General features: G+C 32.2%; 1 protein-coding gene across 2 annotated transcripts; it reads left to right on the top strand.

The window, feature by feature from the left end:
- The first annotated feature begins 287 nt into the window (after positions 1-287).
- On the top strand, positions 288-27,236 carry LOC140438374 (uncharacterized). Of its 2 annotated transcripts, none has more exons than XM_072528052.1 (6): positions 288-481; positions 18,655-18,760; positions 18,820-18,912; positions 22,762-22,839; positions 25,843-25,992; positions 27,008-27,236. In XM_072528052.1, exons 2-6 carry the CDS (start codon positions 18,656-18,658, stop codon positions 27,071-27,073), a joined length of 492 nt encoding a protein of 163 aa, XP_072384153.1. In that variant the 5' UTR covers positions 288-481; position 18,655; the 3' UTR covers positions 27,074-27,236. The 2 variants fall into 2 exon arrangements, with proteins under 2 accessions (XP_072384153.1, XP_072384154.1); XM_072528053.1 differs by lacking the exon at positions 288-481 and adding an exon at positions 12,196-12,322.
- Positions 27,237-27,281: the final 45 nt, after the last annotated feature.

Below are 27,281 nucleotides of genomic sequence, written 5' to 3'. Positions count from 1 at the left end.
TTATTATATTGTTATTAGTATTGCGTGTTAAATTCAAAGTGTACATAATCTTCAAATAGCCTCCACGTTCTTCGAATATCTGACAAAATTGATAAATCGTCGTATATGCATTAATTTGGGTCACAATTAATATGCAATTTTAGTGACGTATAAATTTATATAACGTTATTACTAAAATTTTTGTTACAAATGTAATATCCTGTTGAAGTATTTTTTAGAAATATACTTTACAAGTAGTTTGGAGAAAAATTTCTTACTTAAAATTGTTTTCGAAATAATGTAAGAAATAATTAAAATTTGAATGTTCAATTAGGTAATTCTAAAAGAAAGCTCATTAATAGCGACCTTGTGTTAATCGGCGGCTTGAAGATCTTCCATATTATAATTTTGTAGTTTGAGTTAACGTGAATGACTGAACGGTGGTGTGGTTTTATGTGAAAAGTATTAATGTTGAAAATTTAAACAAAGATAAATACCTATAGTAAGTAGACTATTATTTAAAATTGGTTTTATAGAATTGTAAATTATTTAAAAAATAAGTATGTACAATTTGAGTAGAAAAGCTCTTCTATATTCTAATGTTCTGTTTTGTTTAGGTATATTATTGCCTTAATCCTATTTAAAATAATATTCATCGATTTTTTAATCTTTTTATACCTAATTTCGATAGACGTTTTTGTTCTAATTTATATATAAACAGATAATCCATATAATATTATTTTGCAGTATGGTCGTAGGTGGTTCTAGTAAATGTATGCAGAGTGACATTTTTTCTTAAATTAAGCAACTCGCACCCTACCAGATCTATTATAGCCCCTTCTTAAAATTAAAAAAAAATTAACGCAAACTACATAAATAATAACTTTTTTGTTTATTTACAAACTCCATCAGGCTATATAGCTTTTAGCGAAAGAAAAAAATATTAACTTCTATAAGAAATATAGTTAAGATTTTAATAACAAATCTATAGAATAGTATAACAATCAAATTTATTTTTTTTTATTTAGGTACAAACTCGCATCAGCCTATATGGCTTTTAGCGAAAGAAAAAAATATAAGCATCCATAGAATAGTATAGCAATTAAATTTTGTATAAATAGGTTATTGCTTTTAAATATTGAATAATCACTTTGACACACCACTTTAAGACTAGTTCTTTAAAATTCTCCGGGATTTCGAAATCATCTCTTTCCGCACTGTGTAACTGTGGTACTACACAAAATACTAGAAGGTGTTTTATTGTTAGCGGGGTCTATAGAAAATGTCACACTGAGAGTGCAGTACGGGTAAGATACGGCAATGCTTTTCTTATGGAGAATAAACGCGCAGGGTTGTCGGTTTTCTCCAGCTGTTGATTGCTCATTGTCTCACAGGACCGGCTTGGATAAAATGCATCTGCCGGCAGTATGAGTAAAATATTTTATATCATGTATACGTATACAGTAAAATAAAAAGGCATTGATGAGTTATTGACAACGGAAACTATGAATTTTGCATATAAAACGTCAACATGAAATATACAATTGAATCATATTCATAAGAGTAACATTTGAACACCTCTTTACAAGAACAACATACAATAACTGTAGTTTTAATGTTTTACATAAAATAGAAAAAACCTACATAATTTCTAGGAAAGAATTTGGAAACTTGGAAATGGTATTATTTATAGATATTATAATATAATATTCAAATTTCCAATTCTTTCATAGAAATTAGATTTTTTTCTATTGTATGTAAAATATTAAAAATAAAGTTATACTGTTTCTATAAATAGGTCTTTATTTCTTTTGTAAAACTTCTGCTACAAATTACCATCATTAACATAATCACCTAAATATGGCCATAAACTTGTTTGTCATAATTAGTATTTGATAAACTCCAAGCTTTCCCTATTTCACCCCCTACCCATCCTAAGGATGGGTAGCTGGTGAAAGTGCTTTTGGAAAACGAAACTACACTTCAAAATTTAGTCCGAGTTTCAACAGAGAGCATGGATTCCCATAAGTTTAAATCCGGTGAATTATTTAACGGTTGCGCTAAACTCGTAGTGTTAAATGTGTTGTGTTTTTTACAAAATACGGAACAACTTAATGTAAGTGCTGCTGTAAGACGTACTTCGTTGATGACTGGTGTTAGCGAAAAAAGCATTTACAATTTCAAAAAAGAAAAAGAACAGAGTGGAACATTGAAATCGCCAAAAAAACGTAAAAAACGAGTGTGACAATCAAATTCTAGAATATTCACATATGATGATTGTGTAAGAAGTATTCTACGGAGAATTGTTCATTGTGAATTTTTCATGAAAAATTTGCCGCCATTCTTAAAGCATATACATAACTTCATACAAGGTAATGAGAATATACAGCCGTTGTCTCTTTCTACTTTATACAGACTTCTGAAAGATATTGGATTTGTTTATAAGAAACGTGGCCGAAGAAGCATCATGGTGGAGCGAGAGGATATTATTCATTGGCGCCATAATTATTTGAGAACTATACGACGTTTGCGAAAAGACCAAGCATAATAGCAAGCATAAACACTCCGGTTGGTGATCTAGTGTTATCAGATGTCCATGGGTACGTCCAAGGTTACGTTCATAACGGAGACCATCGCATGGTATCCTCCCCTAGACCTCCTAGACCATAGCATTTACAATAAACGCTAGCATTTAAAATATTGTATTTATTTTAACTATCGATCGATTATGGTACGATCCTATGGTCGGAGCGAGGTTCGGCGCCTCGTTATGAGTGCCCACTTAGGCGACTAGAACCAAGCCTCAATCGCGTTATGATCACCTGAGAAAAACGATTGGTGAAACTATTAGACCTTGGTTGAAATATAGGTTTTATCTTAAGTAATTTCGCCTGCTTTTTATGCCATCTCCTATCCCATATATCAAATATTTTGCCGTGGAAATATGATCTGAGATCTATCGCTGGAGTTTTTAGATAGATCTCAATAGTAAGGCTTCTCGTGAATATTTATTTGTCAGATCGTTCCTGTGACTCAAATATGACATTGCACCCACAGAAAAGCAATGTTTCTGTAATCTAGATCGTGCAATTATTGTCAAATGAATTTGGCCATAGGATGTGAAGAATATATTTTAGTAATGATTTTTAGAAAATTTATGGAGTATGTAATCATTAGGAAGTTAATTTCAGGACTTTTTGTAATTTTTTGTAACGTTTTATTTATTGCAATGGGTTCTCCTGTTAATATAGTATTAGTGCCCGCTGGTTTATATTTCTTTACTTCATCCTTTTTCACAAAGTCAAATGCTACACAATGTTAAGTCTTAGATCTACTGGTGATTAACTGTTTGAAGGAGGAAAATTGAGAAACTAAGGCTTAATATTTAAAATTAATTAAATGACGATTGGTTTATTTTTTATTTGCTGACAATAGATCTTAGATTTGGCATCTTACTAGAATAGATTTCGGAGACTCAAAGTTTAAATCATTTATGATTTGTCTACACCTTTCATAAAAGAAAATGTGGGTTTTTGAGTGCTGAATATTCAAGGAGCGAATAGTTTGGTGACATTGTAAAGAGTACCGCTTCTCTGCATATAAGAGTATTAATTCCTGTCTTCTTAAATCTAATGCTAGTTCACCAAGTTCGGCCTGAACACTTATGATAGGAGTTGTTCTAAATGCGCCGCAAATTATTCTAAGAGCGTTATTTTGAATGGTGTCTAAAATTGTTAAAGTTGTTGATTTGTTGTTGAAGCAGATGAGTAACCATAGCATCCATAATCGATCTAGGAGTGGATCAGATTTTTATAAAATGTGAGTAGAGTTCTACCGACTGCTCTCCAATTAGTACCAGAAAGACATTTCAAGACATATTGTTGATATATATTTAATGTGGTCCTTCTAGGTTAGAGCTTGATCAAATAATAAACCTAGATCTTTAATTATTTTTACATATTCAAGTATCTGACCTACAAGTTTTAATGTAGGTATTACCTTTAGCTGCTTTGGTCTCTTTAAGAATATTATGCTGCGAGATTTAGACGAAGCAAATTGAAAACCACTCCTTTTAGACATTTCTATAAACTTATCGAGTTGATCTTGTAGTAATTTGGCCATGCTCTCTATATTGTTTTCCTTTAAGAATATTATAAGATCATCCGCGTACAATCTTGCTTGAATGGGTTTATTCATTTATTTAGTTATATCGTTAATAGCTATAAGGAAAAGCTTCGGGTTGATTACAGAACCTTGAGGTGTGCCATTTCTTTGGTATCTCACATTAGATAGAAGACTGTTTACTTTTACCCTAAAATTTCTATTTAGGAGAAAAGTTTTAATAAAAGCAAGTATATTTCCATAATAGCCCCATGATTCCAGTGTTGATATTATCTTGTGATGCTTTCTGCAAATCAAAATAAATTGCAATACATTTTTGGTTGTTGCAGAAGGCATTATTATTATGTATTTCGATACCTACTGAATTGTCGGTGGTTAATTTTAAGGAACGAAATCCAGATTGTTTAATAATTAGTTGGTTATTTTCTTCGGGATCCCATAATCAACGTTTATTTATATATTTTTTTTGCTGTTTTTCATAATTTAGAAGATTCATGTGTAGTCCATATACGAATATAAATATTGTTGATAATATTTCTACAGCTTGTTATTGACGATTTGTTGTATATTTCTAATGAACATATTCCTTGATATAAACTAGAGCTATGAACTAGAGAAATAATATGAAAAATATAGGCCAGGTGAGCTTTCTTTCGTCAAAGCAAACTCTTTTTTTAGTTGCTTCATTTCTTTCATTGCTTGTTCATTGACTTTTTTCAGATTAAATATATTTTTTATATTCTTTTTGCTACTCTTTAATCTCCTTGATCGTCTGGCCTATATTTTTTATATCTTCGCCATGTTAATGCAGTTTTTTCTTTCACGTTATTCGTTTCACCTTTGTTTTTAATAAGCTTTTATTTTCCTCTTTTTTTTTGGTGTTTTTGGTGTCTTTTTTGTTCTTTTAAATATATTAACTTTCGACTCATCTATTAGAATAGCTTTCCTCTTACCTTTATCTGTCGTGAAATTATCTGAATTCATTTTCTTGTAACGCGATAAGAACCAACGCCCAGGTCGAGCTTTCAGAGGCATAGTTTTTCTCAGTAGTGTTTATTATCTAATTTAAAGTCAACTAAATTTAAAACTACATTAAATATAATTTAAACACCTAAAGTTATTTTGTATCCTTTTTGAAACACGTACGCCCACCTCTATGTTTACAATTTGTTTATTGTTTACCTTTTTTATTTTTGTTATTCAGCGGCGGGCGAACTTTCGACACCAAATTGTCTTTGTACCTGGGGTAATCGAAGGGTCAAATTTTATTATAGGAAATTTCGACACCGCGGCGTAAAGCAGGTAGGTAGGTAATTAGCGGCGATGGACATTTGCACCCAAGCAGGACAAGCGGGTTTTCCGAATATTTATTGTCACGGCGGGGGGCGTGGCACTTGTGTACTTGTGACTAAATTATTTCAGTTGTAATTTATTTCTTGTTTGACGTTGACTTGTGCACGTATACGGATATTTAAAAAATGAGTTTGATAAAAAGTTCCCGTGGTCGAGATATATTAGTGGTGGAGCATCATTCGTTCTCGAAACAGAAAGTGTTAAAAAGCGGCGAGATACTTTGGCGTTGCATCCAAAGAAACACTAAGTGTTCCGCAAAAGTGTTTACAATAGGCTGTGAGTACCTCACCATCACAAGAAGTGATTTGGTACATAATCATGAAGCCGATCCAAAAAAGCTTGAAGTAAAGATGGTAACCAATGCATGTAAAAGAAAAGCCCAAGAGGACATATCGGAAAAGCCTGCCAAAATTACAAGAACTGCTGTTGCTGAGTGTGATGCCAATTTGCTGACGGTTCCTGACATAGCTAGCATAAGAAAGAACATTTACAACTGTCGTCGTAAACTGTTACCAGGTCCGTTACCAAGAAGCATATCAGAAGTCCATAACGCGGTTAGTAATTATTCTCCTAAAACCTGTCGCAATGAAAGTTGTTTGTTTTTAAATCATCCTGAATTAAATGTAATTGTATTTTCATGCGAGACAAATATTCGTTTGTTGTGTAAATTAAAAACTTTGTATATGGATGGTACATTTTCATACAGCACCAAATATTTTCTACAATTATTTACTATACATGGCTTGGAAATTTGACATTATGTTCCTTTAGCATACTGTTTGTTAAAGGACAAATTGTCAATGACATACAAAAATTTATTTTCTTTATTAAGGTCTAAGATTTTTGAAACATTTCAATTATCATTAGAGCCAACTGAAATATTTTTGGACTTTGAAAAAGCAATTCACTGTGCTTTATTGTATATGTGGCCCAATGCAAAAATTAGTGGATGCCGTTTTCACTTACACCAAAACTGGTTTAAAAAAATTCAATCTTTGGGTTTGGTACAAGAATATAAGGATACAAATTCAGAAATTGGAAAATGGTTAAGGCATACGTTTGGTTTAACTTATTTAAATCCAGCAGAAGTTGAAGAATGCTTTCTTTATGATTTAATGTCATATAAACCTATAAACGCAACACTTGATATATATGCAGATTATTTACTGGAAAATTACATTTTCGATAGCGCTCTATTTCCACCACACATATGGTCTAATCAGAATCCGTCTATTGCGATGACCACAAATGCCTGTGAATCCTTTCATTCGAGATTTAATTCTTCTTTTTATTCAACACATCCTTCTATTTTTATTTTTATTGAAAAGTTAAAAGAATTTCAAGTAGACACTTATGTCAAAATAAATAGTTTACATATACCAGCAAAAATCAAAGATACTACTGTTAAGGCTAAATTGGCATTTTTGGAGAAAATGATGGATAAACTACGATCCCAACAAATACGTAGGTTAGATTTTATAAAAGCTGTATCTTATCATTCCTATAATAGCAAATAAATCATTGTATACAAGTATATTAACGGTAAAATGTACAAAAATTAGGTACTAGTTGTATTATATTTAGATATTATTACAGTTATAAAGAAATAAAATGCACATTACTTTTATTAAAATAAATAAATTAATTAATTATGGTATTTTATTTATGTCGCAGCTATATTTATTTGGTGTCGAATATACCTGTAAGATAAAAACGGGAATTGGGGCTGGTGTCGAAAATTGCCATTAAATTTTAGTCGCTACCTGCTTAGTGTCGAAATTTCGTACGCTCTTATTCACTTAGTTCGTCTGCACAGATTGTTAATTAATATCCTATTTTGTACGTAATCTATATTGATCTTTTTCACTTATTTCTATGCGTTTCATCACAATCACTACTTATTATATTTGCTTTAAAACACTCGTAATTGCCCCAGTGGAAGACTAAGGCTAAATCGGGCCCAGGGCAACATTGTAATTCCGGGCCTATTTTTCAGTCATGACACATATTTTGCGTTTTGTAGTTTGGTTTCAAAGAATATAGTTTTATATAATTATCGGATGCCAAGTAAAAAATTGGAATGGTTAAATAAATTCTCAGAATTGAGTTTAAATTTGGGAATGTGGCAATAATATTTTTTTTTAATAAATGACCACATAGATACAGGCGAACTAATATTTTCTTTACCTATAGAAGTTTTAAATTGTAATAATTCATTTTTCAGTTTTGCAAGGTTTAAATCTTTTTTATGATATTTTTATTCCTCTATTGATGAGTCACTAACATCACTACCACGAAAATTGTTTTAAATTTAATATTAATCACAGCAGATAATGTGCTCAGTGAAGTTTCCATGTTCGGAGACAATTTTTTATGTAGAGTAAAGTGCCCTAATATCGGATACTTTTTTTTAAACCCTAATATTAGCTTCAATACGTCAATTAATTTATGAATATTTTAGAGAAAAACAAGTAATAGACTATAGAGAATCATTTATTGAACGAAAATAAATCATTTCTACAAAGTAAAAAATAAAATTTAAATTTTTATAAAAAACGGTAAATTTGAACTGACAAAAAAATTGTTCCTAATACCAGATATTAGGATAACGGGATAAAATTAGCCATCGAGGCAGAAATCACAATATATAATATCTTTTTTGTCTACATTGGTGCAGTCGGTGTGAGCCCACTTAAAACACTTTGAGCACTGAATCCATTGTTCGCCCGAGATATCTTCAGAGAAGAGTTCAGTACAAAACATACATTCTGCTTTCTCTTCCCCAATGTACACTCCATGTGAAGGTATTGCAGATGTGTTGAAAACCAGATCTGTAAGCTGAGGGGTATTGTTTTTGATCTGTAAAGTCCTTCTCGTACAATCGGGTTGAGATGTAGTTATATCGCTGATTATGGCATATCTTTCATTAACATGAATATTTTCCTTAGTAGTGGAATTCTCAAGAACAATAGTTGGACTGTCAAGAACATTGGGAGTATTTTCAGAGACTGATTCAAACATTTGATGTGGTTGAATATCGATTTCAGACGTAGAGTTTTTAGCGACTCCTGTTTGTACGTTAAACGCTTCTAGTTCCGTAGTTACTGCAGCTGTAGTAGGTTCTTCTCATTCTGTGACAAAAGTGGCCATGAAGTTAGCGTCAGTAAATATGTCATTATTAAGGGACATATCCCCGTCACTTTAAAACCTTCAATTTTATTCGTTATAGTAGAAGCTTTAAAGTATGCAGGAGCAAATAGAAGCAATTTGGTAAACCGTAATTATCCGCCCTGGATGGTTCGTCAGATATTTTTTATATTCGTTGGAATAAAACTTTTTTAGAGGGGTGAAAAAACATCTGTCAAGTGGCTGCATACGGTAACTACTATAAGGAGGAAGTGTTAATGCAATAATGTTATATTGTCGAAAAAAATCAATTGCTGCAATGGAACAATGGGAAGTGTGATTATCTATTATCAATAGGACTGGTTGTTCTTTTGTCGACTTAGCGTGATCTCTAAAATGTGTAGCATAATCAACAAACAGATCATGATTGATGAAACTACTGTCGGATACCATTCTAACTGATGATTTTGGAGCTCCATCCAAAAGTTCTGTCTTCATTTTTTGACGTGGATATATAAATGCGGGAGGAATATATTGTCCACTAGCACTCATTGTGCATACAACAGTAACATTGGTTCCCCGTTCTGCGCTGGATATTTTATTGACACACCTTTTTCCTTTTGTAGAGAAAACTTTAGGAGGACTGTTTGGGACAGTGGAAAATCCCGATTCATCCATATTGTAAATTGCATGTAACGGGAATTTATATGTGTTTATTAACTTCGAGAGATTTTCATAAAACCGCTTACACTGTGGTTCATTAAACCCAATAGCCCTGGCGACGCTAGTAGCGGCGGGTTGCCTCAAACTAACATCTTTGTGTTATTTCAAAAATCTACGTAATGAGCCCTTGCATGCCATTTTTGAATTTCTATCAAAACGATGTTCTTAGATGCTTAAAAACTTAGAGCTCTAGAAGTTAACCCATAAAACATGTTGTCTATTGGTTTTATATAGTTGCACAACTCTTCTTCCATTTCTGCTGGTAAAAAAGTAATGTCGTATCTTCCCAGCTTTGTAGCTAAAGTTGTTCTTTTTAGCCTTTTTCTTAACGTACTTTCCGCTATTCCTATAGATTTATAGCCTCCATAACCACCGGTGAGCATAAAGCACGCTAAGCAGTTCGTTTTCTGCAAGACATGCTTAAACAAAAGAAAAAATACGGTTAATCCGTTATAAAAAAAACCTGGTTTATAAGAGTGTGCGCGTTCTCTTATAATATTAATGACTGCACACTCTTAGAAAACGAGCATGTTTTAACAAATGCTAGTGCTGCCTCCATCTTGGTGCAAAATTGTAAACAACGGTATGATACATACGATTATTCAAAGTTTATTGCAAGTAGGGTAAAATATTACCGCGAAATTCTTACAAACTACAGTTGTGTACAATATCAAAAATTTCAAAATATAATAAGAAAATAGATAAAACTAATTAAAGTTACCTAATAACGTTATTATCGGTGTTTATTTGCCTAAAATGCTCAAGACACATACAAACACTTCGCTTAATCGGTACGATCTAAAACATTGTTCCTGTCGACGACGCACTCCGAAAATCGACGAGTGCGCACTCTTATTGACCGCGCACTCTTAAAGCACTCTACCCTAAAAAGATTAGTAAAAAATAACAAAACTTATTTTTTCAATTTAAATGTATGTAATTGTATATTTGAACGTAGTTTTTTGTTTTGATCAACTTTTCTCAATGACAACTTTCGATATTGTGGAATATTAAAGTACTTTACTCTTGAGCGAAATTCATATTTTTTAACATACCTCGTATACTATTAATAAAATTTAATATCTAACTATATTTTAGATTTTAGAACATGCAAAACTTTTTATGAAGAATAATTTTTTTTTTCATAAAAGTAAAAATAAAAAAGTTTTCCATATGTCGAGGTTTTCCTCGAGATATTTTGTTTTCCAAAATAAAAGTCGAGGACAGCACAATAAAAATTTCCAAACTCGAATGGAGCTTCTTTGTTTACACTGCAAGGCAGAAAGACCAAGTTGAAACGCAACTATACAACATGGAAGACCAGACTTTACAAATGTAGACTAACAAGAGGAAGACTACAGATGAGATGGGTAGATGATGTAAAGTTAAAAAGAATAGCCGAAACAAATTGGAAGTATGTTGTTCAGGATGGAGATCGATGGAAACGGTTGGGAGAGGCTTATGTTCAAAAATGGAGGATAGAAGGATAAGAAAAAGAGGATACTTGAATATCGGAGTGTTTGTTTTCTTTAAATCTCAGTTTAATTTACATTTTTATGAAAATTTTGCAATGAAAAAGCCTTGACTACATGGAAAAGAAAATGCGACGGCATGGGAGTACCGGTACGGAACGAATACCTATATACGTTAAGCTTTGCAGACGATCAGGTAGTGATTGCACAAGACCAAGACGACCTCAGCTACATGATGAAGAAACTACAAGAAGAAAATACCAAGGCTGGCCTAGATATTAACCTCGCGAAAACAGAGTACCTATCTACAAGTGAAGAAGACATAGAAGATCTACAGATTGATGACAACATAACAATCAAAGGAAAGGATAAATTCAAATACCTGGGGTTTATAATCACGAAAAAGGCAACAACAGAGGAAGAAATTACACAAAGATTAGGACAAACAAGAACAGCAATCCGACAACTTAACTCAGTATGGTGGGATAGACACCTAAATATGAAGACAAAAAGGCAGATTTATAAAACATTAGTGCGAAGTATTATGACATATGGGGCTGAAAATTGGATCATAAACAAGAAAAACAGCAGTAAGATAGTAGCAACAGAGATAGAATGCCTGCGAAGATGCTGCAGAGTAACAAGAATGGATAGGAGAAGTAATGACGAAATAAAGCAAAGAACATCAATAGAAACAGACATACTAACATATATAGAACAAAAAAGATTAAAGTGGTATGGACATGTAAGAAGAACTAGCGACAGCAGATGGATAAAGAGAATAACCGAATGGAGCCCCATAGGAAGGAGGAAACGGAGAAAATTTCGGGACGACCCCGAAAATCCTGGAGGAACGAAGTAGACGACGCCATGAGTAAGAGAGGCCTAAACGATGGAGAATGGAACAACAGAGAGAGATGGAAACGGTTGAGCGAGGGAAGGTAGTGAATACTGTAGAATCCCTAAATATATATGAAAATTTTGGTAATTTGTTTTTACCCGCGCGGAAATTCCCCCGTTCTCCCCTAATTTTTATTACAATCAATTGTGGTTTAATCCAATACAAATAAAATATTTAACATAAACATGTCACAAGAAAGCAGTTTCAGAACCTCATTTATTGTTTTTTTTTTATTTAGAAAATAAGTTTCTAAAAAAACATTAAAATGTTTCGGAATGGATCTTATAGCAAAAGTCAAAATAGGTATTCTTAAAATTTACGTACAAAAATTTCAATAGATTATTTTTACTGCAACATACGGTGTATGTAAATAAACGTTATTTAGCTATTTAAGAATTGAATATATTCAAGAACAGTCACCTATAAGTGTCTGTGTGATAAACTGATAGACAGGAATAATCAATGAGTTTTAAAAGACATAAAGAACTAGTTGGTAGGGGAAATTGTGTCACGATTTCTAATTACTTGGACGTTGGTTAAGAACTTTTACCTTGGTTTGAAAACACAGCGCGCGTTCTTTTTAACCTTTAATACTACGATTTCAATCCGGTTCAAGTGTTATGTGTATCTAGCTTAGTAACTAGCGGTAAGAAAGTTGTTTGTTTATCTAATGTGGGTGCAAAGGTTCCAGTTAAACGGTAACATAATAGGTGTGTTCCCTCGTAGCATGGACACGACGTATTCTACAAAGAAATACTAGAGTATTTATATAGTATGATCCAAAACTAAGTATATACATACATACTACCTAGTATACAAAGTGTATTGATTTATTTTATTAATTTATATTTTTTTTTACTAAAGACACAGAAGTGTACTTACATTACAATCTGGACTGTAAGACCAATTATCAATTTGTTTCTAACTTAAATTACTAATGAAATCTTAAAATTAGGTGTCTACTCACTAGTATCTTTTCTATTATTTCTAATAACTAGCATTAAATTTAGCATGCATACTCGCACAACACTTTACTCTGCTTTTCACTCACTCATTATACCAGCTCAAAAGGCTTTTCTTTTGAGCCTTCTCTCTAGGTTCGTATTGTCGAGGAGCTGGATAGCCTCGACGTTTACATGATGATGGAGTCGTTGTTCATGGCTCCCTGCAAATTTCTTGATTATCTGATTGACGTCTTCCATCTTGAGGTCCCGGTGAAGGTCTTTGTTCCTAACGTACCAAGGCGCATCTACGATGTTCCTCAGCACTTTATTCTGGAATATCTGGATTACTTTGATGTTACTAGGCTTGGCACAGCCCCAGAGTTGGCAGCCATAGGTTCATACTGGTCTCAGTATTTGTTTATAGATTAGGAGTTTATTATTTATGGATAGAGAGGAATGGCTTCCCATCAACCAATACATTTTCTTGTAGCGGATGCCTAGTTCTTCTCTTTTCTTCTTCACGTGAGCTTTCCAGCGAAGTTTCGCATCAAGAGTGATCCCCAAGTACTTTGCTGATGTTGCAATAGGCACTTGGACATCATTTATTCTAATTGGAATATTATTAATTCTCTTATTGGTAAAATTTATATGGACTGATTTGTTCTCATTCAGCTTAATTTTCCATTTTTTGATCCATTCATGGATTTTATTTATTGAATTTTGTAGTTTTTCTGTAGCTTCTTCGACGGTGTCACTTACCGCCAAGACAGCAGTGTCATCTGCGAAGGTAGCTATGGTGTCGTCTTCTAGTTCAGGTATATCACACGTGTATATTAGGTATATGACTGGACCCAATACACTCCCTTGTGGAACACCTGCTTCAATATCCTTGAGATCAGTGTATGCATCTTCTTGTTTAACTCTAAAATGTCTGTTCGCTAGATATGATTGTAATATATTTGAATATTGTTTAGGCATGAATGATTTAAGTTTATGTATCAAACCCTTATGCCAGACTTTATCAAACACCTGTGCCACATCTAGGAAGGTTGCAGAACAGACTTTTCTTTTCTCTAATGATCTTTCAATTATAGCAGTTATTCTATGCACCTGGTCAATTGTCGAATGCTTATTTCTAAATCCAAATTGATGATCTGGAATTATTTTCTTTTCTTCAATTATTGGTAGGATTCTTCGCAGGAGGAGTTTTTCAAACACCTTGGACATCACAGGTAGGAGTGATATTGGTCTATATGATGTCACCTCATTGGGGGGTTTCCCAGGCTTTGGTATCATGATCACCTTAGCTATCTTCCATAAATCTGGAACATATTGTAGTCTAAAGGCAGCATTTATTAAATTTGATAATTTTACAATAGCTTTTCTTGGTAGATTTTTTAGCAGTCTTCCAGTAATGAGGTCATAACCTGGTGCTTTATTTGGGTCGATTTGTTCTTTAATTAACTCAGCTACTTCTTTTGGGAAAGTTGGCTTGATATTCTCATCCATTTGCTTTGGTTCGGGCCAATCCTGGTCATTGTCTTGGTCATCTTGCAACTTAAATGTGTTCTCTAGATGTTAATTAATTTATATAATGTCAAAATATTGTTAAACTTCTTTAAAATAACGTTATTCAAGCATAAACTTGTTTACAATACTTTAACAAAATGACAACTTTAACAAAATGACAAGTATGAACTTCAAAAACTCAATTACAACTGTTATCCAAACTGTCAACAACATCTGTTTATATATATTTTTTGACGTTTCAGACTTTACTAGATATTTCAGCAGGAATCTTCCATTATATACAATTTTAACAATTCTTCTTTTTCTCAAGGGGCTTCTTCTATGTGGGATATATCTTAAGGAACTTTCGTTAAAATATGTATGTATTCTATTGTGAAAATTAATGAAAGTTTAAAAAATAAACTATTTTTTTATTATAGCAGATATTTTTATAATAGTAGAATAACAGGGTCTAAAGATTTTTTCGGTTAAATCCCCAGGCTTATAAATGTAGACATCCTGTGGTATTAACTCTTGAATGAGGGTATACTCCAAATATGTTCAATGAAAGATCGTTTCAGAAAACTGTTTAATTTATGCAAAGATTTGGAAATCATCAAACAGGCACAGTTCTTTCAACTGTGTTCTTTCGTGCCCATTTACCGACAGTTGTTCCCTTAATGCACTACATTTCCACTAATTTTTACTTTAACAATCGTTGTTTATCAATGATTTCTTCGTTCTTCCACTCCTTCTAATTTCCATTATGGGCCTTTCCCACATTAACTATAATTACCTACCTAACTACTATTAATTTCAACCTAACTAACTCATCCATTCATTTTCTCCCTTTACAACAGTTGAAGGCTATGCTGGAACAATGTTGTAAACGCCAAATCAGATTTTGTCTGCCAATTCAAAAAACACGTTATAATTGATTAGGTTATACAAAACAATCATTAATAAACATAGATGCTATATTTTAATACATTTTAAATCCCCGTCGCGTCGGTAAAAGGTTGTTTTGTGGAAGTAAGGTGGTTAAATAAAAAATGAAGTACCTGCACATGAAATTAAGGAACGTACATATTATTAACAAATTACTTATATCTAAACATGTTTTATCTGACGGACATATCATAATAATAACTCTTAAGATGTTAATAGTAGCTTACATACTGCATCGGAATATAGTCGGTAATATGTAATGAATTTACATGTTTTTCTTTCTCGATTGGTAGTGGTACTTCATAGGCTTCTGTAGGTTCAGCAAGGGTGACTTTATTTATGGGCTTTTTAGTTGACTTTAAAGGATAAGATGACTATAGTGTTGTGGAAAAATGTTGTGAGATTTTCTTAACCGTATAGTATTTGGATCATCCAATCTAATTTGCAATCACACTAACTGAGTCATTAGGCACTTTACATCTTTCCATACTACATTTTCTGCGTAGATAAAATTTAAAAAAAATGTTTGATGCATGTAGATAACTTTAAAGAGTTTTTAACTCTAGATTTTCCAATTACATCTGTCCACTGAAACGAGATATAAACTGAGTTTCCCAAGTTTCTTGTTGCGTTCTATGAGGGCAAAGTCTTTATCACAGGGCAGAAAGCTGTGCCCACTACCTAGAAACCTTTGCTTAAATTAGGTGAAGTATTTTTCTAACAGTAATAGTCGAAGTAATGTTATGACTTTCCAATAATTGTTATTTTGGATGACCCATATGTCTGGCCAAATAACAAGTTTTCTTTCTTTGTCTGGATCAATACGATTAAAGTTTTCAGTTACATAAAGTAGCAATGCTGATGCTATCTCAGTAGAGCCTTTATGCACCATTACTTCGTTCAACAGCATCATTGTAGCAGTATTACTCCCCATGCTGTGATCAGCGTAGTTATACGAAGAAAGTTGTCGCTGGTAGAAGATTGATGAGTGAGTTAGATTAGGGAAAAAAAACTTGCTGCAAATCAGTACATAAAATAACATAATTAGCATTTGTTTTTGCAATTTCAGGATCTTGTCTTAATGTTTTGTAACCTGCTTCCGCTCGCATATGATGCATTTTACTTTCAATTTCGATTTTCTTTCTTTACATCATTCGATAGTAGAAGAAAGCTTGTTAAAGAGCTTGTCACAATATGAACAAGTATCTGATCTGGGAAGTCCAAAACGCAAGTTAAATTTACTTTTAAAAATGTCGTGGTCGGTTGTTAGAGAGATTTGAGTATCAGGGTACATATTTAAAAATAATCTGTACATTTTAGAAATGATTAAATCAGCTGGAAGACAACTTTTGAAAGAAGCATTTGTGTTGTAATGATTTTATTGTTGCGGAACTGACTTAATATGTTCGAATATTTGCTCTGCATCTGTTATCCTGAACTTTTTGGGGCGATTAGTATGTTTGCCTCGTTGATTATTTAGATTTACGCCTGCTATCATTTTATAAACAAGGTACTGGAGTCTTCTAGAAGTTATTGAAAATATATAACATACCGTTGCTTTACATACTCTACTGTTTATCTCACCGTACACTGGCGATGACATGTTGCTTCCCCAACCCTTCTTCTTTTTGGCTCTAGCAACAAAATAGACTGATATAAAAATTTTAATTGGCCATCCTAACTCAGTTCTCTATACGTTTTAAATAGTTTGGAGTGATTGCCCACTAATAATTTAGCAGAACGCCCCATAGCGGACTGCATACATTTACAAATACGAACCTGAAAGATACATATTGTTTTAAAGCATGAAACTAGTTTAGATTTCTTAAACCTGCTTCATCTGGGCAACTTGCTGAGTCATACGTGTCGTATAAAAAAGTCGAATTTCTGCCACGATTTCTAACATTCTGCTTACACTTATCAGTGTTAAGCTTTCGTGTTTTCCCTCTGTTAATTGGGCTAATCACCGAGTTGGTTGTACTAAATTTATTTTAGCTCGGAATGATAAACTACCCTATTGAAAACGTCGACATATAAAACACGTGTACAAACTTTTGCTCGAAACAATACCCACTTTAACACATATTACGTTGTTCTATGGAAAACCCACATATGAAACTATTGGCGGTTACAAAGTTGTTCCAGCATATCATTTAATGATTCATTTCTTCTTCCCAATGCCCTGAACATTAAATCAAACAGTTTAACTTCCATTCATTCTGATTAAAACCACACTCCATTCAGTGACTTAAGAATTTTATCTTAATTTATCAATAATTTTACAATCATGCATTTAACTGACATACTACAACTTTAGGAGCATAAAGAACCATTTTCTTTTCTACAACTTTTAATTTTTAACTATCTTGAATTTTTAATATTACACTTTTACATTATAATATTATGATATTTGCAACAATTGCAATCCTTACCATTTTTATCTAAAAGCTCAAAATGGCAAAGATATTGAGCAAAGACGGTTCTCATTTTTTTTTAAATCCAAGTGGTGACTAGCGCAATGTTTGGATTCAGTTGCGATTTTAAATTTAAACTACTATTGACCCCCCTAAAGGTTAGAATAACAAAATTTGGGGCAGCTCACCATGCAAGGTTAGACCTTTTTTTTCTTCTAACCCGACTGGAATATAAGGAAAGTGTTTTGGCGCCGAAAGTCATGACTGGAAGAACACATTGGTCGAACGTTTTCTTTTTTAAATAATTTTGCATGTTCCTCTTGAAGATGTCTGACGGAGGTTTATTTGCTACCCATGCTAAAGTGATTCTTCGTTGCAGTTCAGCAGTTTGGTTCTCCCTGGTAATTTTGATTTCATGAGCTAAGTATTTATATCACACCTTAGAGAGCGGCGCGAACACAAACTCAAATCAGAGTAGAAGGACTAAATACGGAATCCATGGAATACAAAAAAAGAATATCAGAGGTGATTGTTGGAAATGAAATATTAGAAAACGATAACATCGAGGAAAAACTCAAAAATAACATAATCAACGCAGCAACATAATCACTTAGAGAAAGGAAAGTAACGAACACTAACGTATCAAAAAAACCCATGGTTTAGAGAGAGAAAGTGAGGACCAAATATGAAGAAAAGAAGAAAGCCTTTTCACAATAGAGAACACAACAAACACAACAGGCATACAACCACTATAAGAAAAATATTAGATATAAAAATAATTAGAAAAATAAAAATGGAACACTCGCAGATCTCAAAACGGACGGATCACATCTTCTACGGAACACAAAAAGAAATATGGAGAATGATTAGAGGACAAAGAACAGAGATAAACGAACTAATAAAAACAAAATATATTCAGAAGGAAACACGCTAAAGCGAAATACTCTAGTGGAAGTTAATTCGGATAGTTGGCGCGGTCAGTGTACAGAAAAGGCTAATAGTAAAATATTAAATGAATTTGCAACTTACGACTAAAATACGCTGGTGTCTGATCAATAGATCTCTAACCAAAGGTCATGACGCCTAATATATTGGTGTATATATTATATAGTTGAAGATTGTATATATAGTTTGTAGATTGAAATTTTTTATATCTGTTTCAGAATGGCAGCTATGAAGGGTCACTTACTAATCCAGGCATTTTTTCTGTGTGTATTAGCGATATATGTCACAATGGGTCTACAATCAGAAGATCTTACAAAATACGAGGTTTGAGTGTATAGGTTATATTGTAAGTACATTTTTTCTAATTCATTTTCTTACCTTAGACCGAGAATATTCCACTTGCAAGAGCTGAAAGAGCTACTAGAACGACACCAAGGCCAGGTTTTTTCAAAACACTCTTTTCCGTACTTTATGAGGTAAGAACATTTTATTATTTACTCCAAAGCTTGACGATGAGCAGTAATAACATAATTGAAATGTGAGTGAAATCCTTGGTAAACTGGCCGTCTATGCAAGCCAGCCATAGCCCATAGCCATAGCCCAACCAAGAAAATTTCAAACATTCTAATTCGTGTCATAGTTGAAAATAAATACCTAGAGAGTTCTTTTTGTAGTATTTTAAGGTTCATTTCAGTTCAAACCATAATCGAATTTGTTATATCTATAAATTAAAAAAATAATAGTAGGCCAGAGACGAAAAAAAAACCAAAAAATAGTAATAGGATGGAACCAATTGTAAAAGAAGGAAAATAAAACAAAAATTAAATCACTACATTAAGTCACTAATCACGAGTGTATGCAAACTTTGAACAACCAAGCATATCTTAACAAGTTTTTGTCTTACAGAAAAACAAAAAAAACCAAAATGTTTTTTTCGTATCACTAATACCAAGTTATTTTGAAAAAAGGCATTGTTTTCAAAATAAAAAAAAAAATACTTTAAAACCAATTTTTTTCATCAATAAGAACTTTGAGCCGGTCAAACTTACAGATCATATAAACAATACATAAATAAAGTAAATTGTAAAGCGATATTGATTAATTTCATTTGGGGTGGTAATTAGGGGGTGATTTTTACTATTTTTTTAACAAAAAAAAGGGACCAACTTTATTTTAAGCGTAACTCGCTTAGTTTTGATGCTAGAAACTAAAAAAAAAAAAAAACAAAAATAAAGTTCTTTTAAACACTTTAAAAAAGTTTTAATGAGTTTCCCCCGAAAATTGCTTTATTTTTTGGTTATTTCACGTTGAAATATTCGATTTGATTCGATTGAAGATAAAACTAAGATAATGGCATCAACACCCAACAATAGAGCCAGAAACATCGGCCACCAATTCACGGTTGATAATTCTACCTTTGAAGTGGTGGACAAATTCACATACTTAGGCGCCCTGATCACCAAGGAGAACGTCATGACGGACGAAATCAAGCGAAGAATAATCCTAGCAAACAAATGCTATTTTGGACTGAGTAGACATATGAGAAGCAGAAACTTAAGTCAAAAAACAAAAATAACCATATACAAAACCCTTATACAACCAGTGTAGACATATGGGTCGGAGACATGGACTATTTCTAAGGTGGATGAAAATCTCCTGCTTATATTTGAACGAAGGATCCTGAGAAGAATTATTAGTGGCATCTGTGAAAATGGTGTTTGGAGAAAGAGGTACAACTACGAGATATATCACAGATATAAAAATATATTTGATGGTAAAGACGTAGTATCCTTTATAAAAATAGGAAGACTAAGATGGGCAGGACATCTGGCAAGATCACAGCAGAACAACCCTCCTAGAAGAATCCTTATGTCACAACCTGTGGGAAGTAGAAGTAGGGGTAGACCAAAACTCAGATGGAGGGATGGTGTAGATGAGGATGGTAGACAAATGGGCGCAGCAAACTGGCAACAGTTGGCAATGGATAGAACTGACTGGCGTAATAGACTTGGGAAGGTCGAGGCTCTTTTATAGGGCTGTAGCACCAATGATGATGATATTCGATTTAAAATTTGACAAATAAGAACCTACTTTTCGTGAGCTTCCTGCTTTATGAGCTACCTGCTTCTAATGAGTCTACAGACTTTATAAATACACCATTTTTCTTTTTTTTATAAGCTAGCTAAAAATATGTTTTACTAAATTTCATAAATAACTAAAAAGTTATTTATAAAAAACCTTCTGAAAACGTGTTTTTTTTTTGAAAAATGGACATTTTACTAGCAAATAATTCAAAAAGTATGAACAAAAGTTTTAAATATAAATGTACATACAAAATACCTATAGAAATATTTTATAAATAGGCTTGACATAAACATATTGTAAATTTTATCAATTATTTATCCAAATAGGTGTTATTTTTTTAAGTTATACTTCTATACGCGCGCTCCACGTTGGAAATTTGTATGGGAGTGAATCTGTGAAATCATTACATATGTAAGATAATGAGTAAGAGAGAGACAAGATATATTTTTTCTCTCTTCCTCTCTCGAATATAAAAATGTTCCTTTTGTATATATAATTAAATATTATATATATTGCATATAATATTATATATATAATAAAATATTTAATAATATTACTATTTATGTGATATGTTTTGTATTATTTATTAAATGTTCATAATTATATTAGTCTTTTGTATTTCAAAATAATAATCTCAATAAATCACTGTATGATTCAGAACTGTCAATTTTGAAATACGTTTGTGTCATGTCCTCGGTAGTATAGTAGTCAGTATCCCCGCCTGTCACGCGGGAGACCGGGGTTAGATTCTCAGTCGGGGAGGACTTTTTTATTAATATTATTACATGGTAAATGTATAATGGTAAAACATATATGTGTCAGTAGAAAAGTTATGTATATTATTGTCATTTTTAAATACTTATGAATATTGAATTTTAATTTGTATTGTATTATTATATTAATAACAAAATATACAATGAATTTTACTGCAAAGTACGTGTAAAAAAATTTTTGCATTCAACTCCTTTCATACATATATGAAAATAAAAATATACATTTTCAAATGTATCAAAATTGAATCAAAATATTGATTCAATCCTTCATTTACTTATTACAGGTCAAAAGTTGTTTATTAATTGTTAGTAAGTTGTTATTAATTCTGTTTCTCTTTCTGCTATGTCTTACCTATATATTGTTCTGAAGCTATTTTCTTGTGGCATTTTAAATAAATTACTATTTAAATGGGAATAAGCCACAATTAAAGGTTAAAATACGTTTATTGACGTTTCAATTTCCACTTCGAAAATCGTTCTCAAAATACAAACATTAGTTTGTAAAAATTTAAAACTAATGTTTGTATTTGGAGAACGATTTCCGAAGTGGAAATTAAAACGTCAATAAACGTATTTTAACCTTTAATTGTGGCTTATTCCCATTTAAATAGTAATAAGTCTTACATATAGCATTACATATGTAATGATTGTGCAGATTGACTCCCAAATAAATTTGTAACGGCGAATGCGTGTATAGAAGTGTAACTTTCACCGGCAGTCCCACTGGACTGCCACACCCGTTTTTATTTAATGGATATCCTAAAACCTCAAAATCACGTGTATGCCTGACAGTAAATATAAAAGCCAATTTTAATTATATTCAGACCTTTTAGACATTTTACAGGTGAAGAAAATAAATACAGAGAGCTTGAGTTAAATACATTACTTTCTGGTATTTTTTTGAACTGCTTGGGCACCTTCTATGTTTTTTAGTTTGGTGACCATTACTGTTATTGTTAGCGTTAACTCAACTAATTTTCTGTCTGATTCACCATTTAATAAACCGTCAAAAGTATTTTTTACATCGCTTTTTGACATCCTTTTCGTGAACTAGTGTTTAATTGTTGTCGTCGCAAAATCTAATCTGATCTTTTGCTCTCTTTGCTCCATATTTGGTTATTTTATTTTATGTATCTTATATATATATATATATATATATATATATATATATATATATATATATATATAATATAAAATATATATATAATATAATATAAAATACGTATATATATAAAATACCGTTTTATCTTCTGCTTTATTTTTTTTTATCTTCGTTTGACTGCCACCGGATCACTTTAATCTCAAAACTTCTTTCCTGAAACTTAATCTCGTTATGATTTTAAAAATAAACTGTATCTATTTTTAAATAAATGTATGAAATTATGAAAAATTTAACTTAAAGTTCAAATGTGTGATCACTTTCCCAATCATTTTATAGAAAATTATTTAAATTATTATTTTTTTCAGCAATGGGATGACACAAGAAAGACCTCGGCAGTAGTTAGCAAAGCGGTTAACGATAATTTCCTTCCAGAATCTTCCGGGGTAAGGTACCTATTTGAATAAATAATTCCCTAATTAATAAAATATATATTCAGAGTGGACCAAAAGTCTTAATTATCTCTTAAATAGATGGTCTGAATTATACAAAAATACACCTATTTTGCTTTATGATGATTTAAAATTTGATGTTTGTAACGCTGCGGATTTACCATTTTTCTGATATTAGTCACTTTGGTTTTTAACTGCAACACCCAGCATATTGTACCTTTATTAAAATATCCACTTCAATACAACTGTATACAATACTTTCGATTTTATGTAGTCAGGAACATCTTAAAAGAAGATAAAACAAAAGCAAAGAAACGCTTGATCGTATCAATATTTTTTTTGGTTCAAACTAAATTAAAAGTTTATTACACTGCCAATGACTACCTAATCAAGTGTTCAAACTCCAAAATTAATATGGAATCATCGATAATTATTTGCCTTTGCTCGGCAACACTTGTTAGTTTAGTTTTATAAATTCTCCTTTTTAAGTGTCCCCAATAAAAATAATCTTTAGGATTCAAGTCGGGTGAGCGAGGAGGCCATTCAATACTACCTAATCTACCAATCCATCGTCCGAGAAACGTCTGATCGAAATAACGCCGAACATTTACACTAAAATAAGCTGGAAACTCATGCTGAAAGCGTACTTGTGTAGCTCTGAGTAATGATGTATGTGGATCTTCAACGAAACTCTGTATTTAATCTAAAGTTTTATTGTAATTTGTAACAGTTTTTGTCTACCTGTTCGAATCCCATCTTTTACTCATCCAGCTTCCTCAAACCTCTTTACAATTTTTTGTACCGTCGCCTTATGGATCGGAGAATGATTTGAGAAAGTATCGTTGAACAAGTGGACTACTTCACTTCACAAGATCTTTTTATATCGCCATAGCCCCTTATCAGTAAAACAGTAATTTTTTTTTTCTTTAAAAACCATCTTTATTGTAAACCTTTTAAAAACACAAAAAACAACTGTCATCATTATCATCTTTGGCTCGACAATTTTCCGTGAATCCGGGCCTGCTCCAAGATTAGTCGCTATTATGTTCGGTTTCTGGCAACGTGTTGCGATTTCTGATTTCTAGTATTCCTAAGTCGGTCTGAACTCATCTATCCACCTAATTCGCGGTAGGCCTCTGCTTCTTTCTTCCTATAGGTGTTCCTGTCGTTAGCTTTTTAGAAATCATGTTGTCAGGCATTCGTAATATGTACCCGGCCCATCTAAGTCGCTGTGTTTCAATGAACATTACGACATCTGGTTCATTAAAGAGTTGGTATACTTCGAAATTAAATCCTTTGCGCCACTGCCCTTGATCGTTCATAGCTCCAAATAATTTGTGGAGTATCTTACGCCCGAATATTCCCAGAAGTTTTTCATGCTTCTGCGTTAGAGTCCATGTTTCTGCCTTGTATGTGAGGACCGGCCTCAGCAGTGTTTTGTATATAATAATTTTAGTTTTTCTTTGGATACTTCTTGAGTGGAATTGTTGTTGGAGTCCATAGTATGCCCTATTTGTAAGGATTATTTGTCTTTTAATTTCTTCGCTTGTTTTATTGATAGTAGTCACTAGAGAGCCAAGATATGTAAAGCTGTCAATACGTTCAAAGATATGACTTCCAAATGCTGTTTCCCGTTTCTCATTTGGTATATGATCCTTAGTAACCAACATGTAATTAGTTTTGTCTCCGTTGATATGTAGACCAACCTGTTCAAATTATAGGAAATATTGCTCAACATATCGCTTTCTACGCACTATTATTTCTACTACACAAATGTCATCAGCGTATGCTTAGATTTGTATTGATCTATTGTAAATAGTAGGTACTGGGGCACTGTTAAATAGGAGACAAGCCAGGGCATTATCTGAATCCATACTTTATCTCAAAGGATCGAACATTTTCTTCCTGTATCCTAACGCTGGCTTTTAAGTTAGACATTGACATTCTCTGTCTGTCTTATTTAATGAATCTGGTCAATTCATTTTCTGGAGTAAATCCGGCCTGGCATTTTCCAACTATGCCAACTGTGCAAACAAAAAAAAACAACTGTTAGCTTTAGTTAAAAATACAATTTATTTTACAAAACTTTTCAGTAAACGTCAAGTTATTAGTTTTATGAAATAATGTCAAAATCACAGCTTTCTATATTTACTGAATTACTTCAAAACTATTTAGCACTGAGAAGTATTATAAATATTTATTTAAAACCTTCATGACTAGATAAAGTACGAAGTGTTACATATGGTTGAACTTGTATTGTAGTCTGGATTAAAACAACAATACAATATGCGGAGTGTTGTATTTAAAAAACCAAAGTGACTAATGATATCAGAAAAATGGTAAATCTGGCCATATTGCCAGCATCAAATTTGAAATCTTCATATTTCAAAATGAGTGTATCCCAGTTTTTGTACAATTCGGGCCCTTAATCCAGACTTTCAATCCATCATGTATATATATATATATATATATATATATATATATATATATATATATATATATATATATATATATATATATATAAGAAATACTGGATATTATTGACTGTCGATATAATCAAACAACACAGTTTATTAGGGCTGCAGTCAGGAAGTTTGGCCGGGATGTTACAGAAACACTCTTTTGACTTTTGATCTAGCTTTCGGAATTGTTTTTATTCCTTCTTCAAGACACTGTAATTAGAAGAATGTGTAAATATTTACATTTTAAAATTTAGTTATTGATAGTAAAATTTCGGTTGTGACTCCCGGCCAAACTTCCCGACTGCAGCCCTAATAAACTGTGTTGTTTTTTTATATATATATATATATATATATATATATATATATATATATATATATATATATATATATATATATATATATATATATATATTATATATATATATATATATATATATATATATATATATATATATATATATATACTTTATATTGGTGAATGTTTTAAAAATTTCAGCAAATAAAAAAAATATTATTGATTAAGTTCTTTTTCTAGAAAAATGGTGCTACAACACCTCCTACCGTTGTTAATGGAACTACAACAGAAGAAACACGAATAACAAGAACAGAATTACAAAAAATTTTACTCCGAAATCTAAGAGGAATACAGAAATTGTTCCAGGTCGAATTAAACGATGCATTAAAAGTAAGTTATAAATAAACCACGTACTGAAATATTAACCATAATTTATTAATTTAAATAGTAACCCAAGAATTGTAAGCTTTCATAGTCAGCATCTTCTAAGGATAAACCACCTTCTGAACTACGTGCTCTTCGAACACCGTGGTCTGAAATTATATATTTGGTCGTCGTCAGTACGGTGCAGCCACGTTAGAAAAGGAGTATATTGAATAGTGTCAGAAAAGTATTAGTCTCCTTAAAATCACGGAAAGAATATATAGGTACAGCGCGAGTTACAACCATTGGACATAGCCTAGAATTAAGTTATTTGGACCAAAAAGCTTTTCTTTTGGACTCATTTTGAAGAAGTATTTGGCAGCAATGGACTGAGACAGAGAAAAGTAGGGGGTGACCGTCTTATGGAGTTCTGTGTAGAGCATCATCTTGCAATTACAAAAACGTTTTATCAGCACCACCCACGAGGATTATACACATGGCGTAGCCCAGATGGACGAACAGAAAATCAAATATCCTAATAAGGTCAAGATGGAAATCCTCGGACATCAACTGTAAATATACCTGGGTGCAGACTCTAGAAGTTACCATCAATTCGTAGTATTAAACGTCCAACTTAGTTTTAAAGTCCTTAAAAGGATACCTCTAAGAAAAATATTATCGCTCAACTTCTCAAAAATCAATGAATTCCAACAAGACTAAGAAGCAAAGCTTTCTTTAGAAAAAGTAGATAGTGATCCTAAAAACACTTGGATCTATTTCAAGATTTGGAAAAGATAAAATAATTAAGATGCAAGTCGCGTAAATGGACTCTTTCAACTGTTTACTGGGACTGCCAACCACGAACTGCTACTTCGTTTCATACTTCCATGACCCTCGCCTCAGCATAGAGAAAAGTAATCTAAAGCCATTATAGAAGCTTCGCTTCAAAAGCACAATGGCAATAGATTAGAATCAGTTCATCAATTCTTTATTTTATGGAATACTGAAATTTTATAATTAATCCATGTTTTTTTATTTTTAGGAATCAAAACAGACTTACCAAGAATTTAACAAAAATGTATCAAGAGAAATACAAAAATTCCTTTAGAGAAGCTAGATTAAGAAGTCTGGTATTGTGGTGATAGAACTTAGTCAATATTTTATAAAACAAATTGTACATACCAAATAATAACTAAAGTTACAAATATAAACTAATCCCACCAAAAGTTTGTAAAAGAATTAATAAATTAACATTTATTTTCCCATATCAATTTTAGCCTATGACATTTTATATAGGCCTTTTTTTTTCCTTAACA

This window comes from Diabrotica undecimpunctata, chromosome 4, assembly GCF_040954645.1.
Source record: "Diabrotica undecimpunctata isolate CICGRU chromosome 4, icDiaUnde3, whole genome shotgun sequence".
NCBI classification, from domain to species: Eukaryota; Metazoa; Arthropoda; class Insecta; order Coleoptera; family Chrysomelidae; genus Diabrotica; species Diabrotica undecimpunctata.
Note: the sequence above shows the minus strand (reverse complement) of the source record. Positions and strands in the feature narration are given on the sequence as shown.

Coding starts and splice junctions, on each gene's coding strand:
- LOC140438374 (XM_072528052.1), top strand. CDS start 18,656: ATGGCAGCTATGAAGGGTCACTTACTAATCCAGGCATTTTTTCTGTGT. Junction 18,761..18,819: donor AAGATCTTACAAAATACGAG/GTTTGAGTGTAT, acceptor TTCTTACCTTAG/ACCGAGAATATTCCACTTGC. Junction 25,993..27,007: donor AATTAAACGATGCATTAAAA/GTAAGTTATAAA, acceptor TTTTATTTTTAG/GAATCAAAACAGACTTACCA.